Source organism: Cyprinodon variegatus, unplaced genomic scaffold (genome assembly GCF_000732505.1).
Source record: "Cyprinodon variegatus isolate N-32 unplaced genomic scaffold, C_variegatus-1.0 Scaffold189, whole genome shotgun sequence".
Classification (NCBI taxonomy): domain Eukaryota; kingdom Metazoa; phylum Chordata; class Actinopteri; order Cyprinodontiformes; family Cyprinodontidae; genus Cyprinodon; species Cyprinodon variegatus.
This window is the reverse complement of record NW_015150642.1, coordinates 144,897-150,482: the sequence shown is the minus strand read 5'-3', so window position 1 is coordinate 150,482 and position 5,586 is coordinate 144,897. Positions and strand designations below refer to the sequence as shown.

At 49.5% G+C, this 5,586-nt stretch overlaps 1 protein-coding gene across 1 annotated transcript in view; it reads left to right on the top strand.

Annotated features, from left to right (window-relative positions):
* naglu (N-acetylglucosaminidase, alpha) overlaps nt 1-4,445 on the top strand; it is an 8,946-nt gene extending 4,501 nt beyond the window's left edge. Inside the window, exons 3-6 of the mRNA XM_015379332.1 lie at nt 264-410; nt 1,176-1,261; nt 2,314-2,570; nt 2,642-4,445. Coding sequence (XP_015234818.1) covers nt 264-410; nt 1,176-1,261; nt 2,314-2,570; nt 2,642-3,927 — 1,776 coding nt within the window. The 3' untranslated portion in view covers nt 3,928-4,445. The remainder of the gene's footprint in view (nt 1-263; nt 411-1,175; nt 1,262-2,313; nt 2,571-2,641) is intronic.
* Nucleotides 4,446-5,586: the final 1,141 nt, after the last annotated feature.

Genomic DNA, 5,586 nt, shown 5'->3' with positions numbered 1-5,586 from the left:
TAGCTTCTGTTAGCACCTCTTAGCTCCTGTTAGCACCTCTTAGCTCCTGTTAGCACCTGTTAGATCCTTTTAGTTGAAAATGGAAAAAAAAAACGAATCCTAAAGTAAAAGTTTGAAAAATGTCTTCATCAAAGGCACTTTTCAAAGGCACACAAAGGAACTTTTCTCAGATTTCATAATTTTTAGACTCGTTTCTTATATTTTATGTAAAGAAATCAGATTGATTTGATAAAGTGCTTTCAATCATCTCCTTTCTCCTGCAGGTGTACCGCGCTATGGGCCTGAACGAGACTGAGCTGGAGGAGTTCTTCTCCGGCCCGGCATTCCTGGCCTGGAACCGGATGGCCAACATGGGCCGCTTCGGTGGGCCGCTGCCTCCGTCCTGGCACGTCGACCAGCTGCAGCTCCAGGTATCCGTGGCTCCTCCCCTCTCTAACCTTAGATCAGACCATCAGGCTGTGGCCTTCCTCACCCGTCAGATCGATCAGCATTTACTCTGAACATCGCCGTGGAGACGCATTCTTCATCAGTTCAAATGGCGCCGCAAGTTCCCTGTAAAGAGACATTCCAAAAAAGTTAAAAACGATCCACTGGACTTTGTTCCGAAGTTTGAAGACGTTTCTCTTCCATCCAGGAAACTTTTTCAATTCAAAATGTTAAGTTCCAGGTTTTATACAGCAGCCCAACAAAGCCTTGTTTTTGTTTAGAAAACATGCAAATTGAACCGGAGGAGCGGGTCCCCCCTTTTGGAATGAGGGTCGTTTAGCTTTTTTGTTAGCCTGCAATGCCCCATACCTGTCTATGTCTCTGAAAGGGGGGTCGTTAAAGGGAATTGTTGGTCTGGCTGAATAGATGAGGGCTTCTGTTCTCCTTTAAGGGGGTTGGGTCTGCGATGATAGCGGGAAGGAATCAGCTCTATCGCTGCATTGTAGGTTTGTAGGTCTAGAACATCCCAAAGATTTCCCATAATTCAGCAGCTGTTGGACGGGGAGGGGGGGCTGCTCCAAGGGACGAAGGAGGACATTTTAATCCAGATCAGCTCGGGGCCCTGACCTCAGGGACAGAACTGGACTAGCTAGAGTGGTTATGTAGATGGGCGGAGCTCATTAATGAGGAAGAAACCATTTCAGCAGTGCTTTCTCACCATCATCATCCTCCTCTTCTTCCTCCTGCAGTTTAAAATCCTACAGCGGATGAGAGCTTTTGGAATGATCCCGGTTCTTCCCGCCTTCTCAGGGAACATTCCCAAAGGAATCCTCAGGTGAGCATCCTTCCTCTGATTATTATCGTTATCGTAACGATGCTTGTTTTTTTTCTTTGTTCCAATCATTCCTCCGGCTCGCCACCAGGGGGTGTGCTCTCTCCTTCAGTTGATGGTGAGTAGATTGTACGGCTGCTGCGGTGCTGATAGCGGGGACTTTGTCAGGCGCTCTGAGGATCAAACGTGAATCGTAATTAAGGGACAATTATTGACTGTGATCAGGAAGAGATGCCAGCGTTTACATCGTTTCAGTGGGGATTTCCAGCGCTGCCTCCCGGCGGTATGCTGGAGGTCTGGAGCTCCCAACAAGACCTGCAGATTATAGAGGGATTATAATCCTGATGAACAGAGGATGTTTGGAGGTGGACTTTCTCACTTAAAAACCTGTTCAAACAATTTTACCAGCTCATAAAGTAAATAAAGCTGAAGCAGCAAAGCGTCAAAGCGACATTTTGACCAGCATTTGATCCAGCATCCAGTTTTCTGCGTTATTTGACGTCCAGATGTGGTTCATGGTGAACGAAGGATGTCTGCTTGTGAGGAATTCATGCTTTGATTTTGGAAACAGGAAATATTTCCGTTGTTTTCCTGTTGAAGCGGTTCTGAATACAGGTGGAGATAGACAGTATATACAGTCCGTCATATGTGGACGCTCTGTCTATACTGTATCTTTCCCATCCACCTTCTCCTCTGTTTGAGCTGATGGAACGAGTACATTTCTCCCCTCTGAGATCAATACAATCAATCAATCAATCAATCAATCATATCTGCTTGGATCAACTGGTTCTGAAGGTCTACGTTCAGACGGATCCTTCTGGTATAAGTGGAACCAAACCTGATGATGATGATGATGATGATGATAGATCTGCTGTTGTCTGTTACTTCTGATAATATTTTAAAATGATTCAGAACGAAAATTTTATGATTGATTTTGGATCCTGATTTGGATTTGATCAGAACCAGTAGAACCAGCAAAGCCGTCATGGTTCCAGACGTCTCCTCAGAGGAGCGGGCGGCGCCGGTTCCGTCTAACCCTGCTGTTTGTGTTCCAGGTTGTTCCCTAAAGCCAATGTGACCCGGTTGGGACCGTGGGCCCATTTCAACTGCAGCTTCTCCTGCTCCTACATCCTGGACCCCCGGGACCCGCTCTTCCTGCAGATCGGCTCCCTCTACCTGTCCCAGGTGGTGAAGACGTTTGGGACGGACCACATCTACAACACGGACACCTTCAATGAGATGACCCCCCCCTCCAGCGACACCAACTACCTGTCTGCTGTCAGCCGCTCTGTCTTCGCCTCCATGACTGCAGGTGAGGTTCTAAGCCCCTCCCCCACCCGTCCTTCTAGAACTGTCAATCTCTGACCGCTCTCTCCCCCCTAGTTGATCCTGACGCCATCTGGTTGATGCAAGGCTGGCTGTTCTACAGCGACCCATCCTTCTGGAAGCCTCCACAGATCCAGGCCCTGCTGCACGGCGTCCCTCTGGGGAGGATGATCGTTTTGGACCTGTTTGCAGAGGCCGACCCGGTTTTCACATACACCGAGTCCTTCTACGGACAGCCCTTCATCTGGTGCATGCTGCACAACTTTGGGGGCAACAACGGCTTCTTCGGCACAGTGGAGAGCATCAACTCGGGGCCTTTCCAGGCGCTGAGCTTCCCCAACTCCACCCTGGTGGGTTTGGGTATGACGCCCGAGGGCATCGAGCAAAACCCGGTCATCTACGAACTGATGAGCGAGTTGGCGTGGCGCCGGGAGCCTGTCAACCTCACCAAGTGGGTGTCCCTGTACGCGGCGCGGCGCTACGGCAGCATGGACGACAAGCTGACGGCGGCGTGGCGCCTCCTGCTGGGTGGCGTCTATAACTGCACTTGGCTACACTACGTCAACCACAACCACAGCCCGCTGGTCCGCAGGCCTTCACTGAAGATGAGGACGGACCTGTGGTACGACCCGGCGGACCTGCTGGAGGCCTGGAAGCTCTTCATGGATGCGGCGCCGACCTTCATGTCCAAAGAGACCTTTCAGTACGACCTGGTGGACCTGACCCGGCAGGTCCTGCAGGATCTGACCTCGTCCTTTTACCAGGACATCGCCGACGCCTACGCCAACAAAAAGATGGCGGAGCTGCTGACGGCGGGCGGCGTGCTGGTCTATGACCTCCTGCCTGAACTGGACCGGCTGCTGAGCAGCAACCAGAACTTCCTGCTGGGGACGTGGCTGGAGCGGGCCCGGTCCAAGGCCCTGAATGAGCGCGAGGCCCAGCTGTACGACATGAACGCCAGGAACCAGATCACCCTGTGGGGCCCCAGTGGGGAGATCCTGGACTACGCCAACAAGCAGTGGGGGGGGCTGGTGGAGGACTACTACGCCCAGCGGTGGGCGCTGTTCGTCCACACGCTGGTGGACTGTTTGGACAGGGCGGTTCCGTTCAAGCAGGACTCCTTCAACCAGGCGGTGTTCCAGGTGGAGCAGGGCTTCATCTCCAACGGGAGGAACTACTCGAGCAAACCGCAGGGGGACACCTTCCAGATCGCCCGCAGGATCTTCCTCAAGTACCACCCTCAGGCGCTGAAGAGGCTGCAGCGGACTGGGCCGGGGGGGCCGCCGCGGCCCCGCTCACAACGCCGCTTCTCTCATTCATCAGACCTGCAAAGTTCTGACTGAATTGCTGAAGCTCCTCCGTCAGAACCAAACACCTCAGGGAGCCTGGGGCCCGGCGGTCCGATTCAGCCCCATCCATGGCGGTCTGGATCCTGGTTCTGTGACGGAGACCATCAGGACCAGGATTTATTCTATCAGGGCTTCATCTAATCAGAAACTTTTCAGAACATTTGGAACGACCTGTCTGCCTACATCTGGGTCAGAACCGCTTCCTACGGTGGAACCGCCGGGCCTCAGAACCTCTGTCTTCAGTAACATTGTCCCAACCTCAGAACCGGTCCCTGGAGGAGCGGCGGTGAGCGGCACCACCATCATCATCCTCAGCGTTGGGATGAAGGGCTGCTGCATCAGAACTCGACCTTTGTAGAACCTCATTAACCAAGCTGAGCCGGGCGGGTCCAGCTGTAGATCCTGTTGGTTCTGATCTGGTTCAGGAATCATTTACTGGAAGGAAATTAAACAGATTATTTTTATTCATTTTTTGATTCCGACTCATTTGTTTAATAATAAATAAATTCTCTCATCCGGTGTCTGAGTGACTGCGTTTCTCTACAGCGGCGCTGATCCGAGGCGGATAAACAGAACCCGATCAGAACATCTGATGAATGTTCCTCGACGTTTAACCTGAACGGGTCAATGAATGAATAAATGAGCAGCAAAGATGAATAAAGAGTTAAAGTAATAATAATGACAGAACCTCTGATGGCTGCTTGAAAACGTCCCTCCCACCCAGTGTGACATCATCCCCTTAGAAAAAGTGACGTACCAACATTAGCGATGGAGAAGGAAGCAGAAAAAGACCTAGTGCCAAGAGAAATACGACAGTGGCAAGTATCGTATTCAACAATGAAGTTTATTTACAACGAAATCCAGAAACTCAGAAATGAGTGAATATAAAAGCTGTTATAGACTCTGACCTGTTCTATAGTCCTGGACAGATCCTAAAGACATAGACAGGTTCTACACTTTGGTAATGATGTCATAGACCTGCTCCCGGCCTTGGACGTCATTGGTTCTTGGATTTCTAGCTCATCGAATATCTTTGGTTGTTTTTGATGTCAGACGAGTTTACACGGTTTGGAAAATGATCGGCAGCGTCTGGAATGTAGAGTAGTAACATTACAGTAAATCTAAATGGGTTCAATCATTCAATAAAAGCAGAAAAATTATTACTGAAATGAAGGAAAAGCTGCAGATAATTTAGTGGCAGACTTTACAAACACATTTCTGCTCTTCTGAAGATGAGAAATAAAAAAGGCTCAGATTCCAATAATTCCTCTGATCAATCAGGTGGGAGGGGAGAACCAACCCTAATGACACGTTAATCTGACAGGGGAAAGATAATGAATCTATAAACCAATAACTTTATTTAACATGTCTGCTCCACCGGGGAGCAACAGCCCCTTTGAACTGATGATAAAGGGAAGCATGACTGATGCCGGCGATTCCAACTAGGAACCGTCACTAAAGAAAAGCCCAAACGCCACTTTGATCCAACAGATAATTACAGAACTGAGTCTCATGATTTTAGAGAGTCCCGCCCTGCAGGTCTGTATATTCATGGATTGACTACTTATTTATGAATAATCAGATTGGCATATGGTCAAAAACTGTTAGATTGGGATTTGATCACTGGGTTGTATATTATATATATATATATAT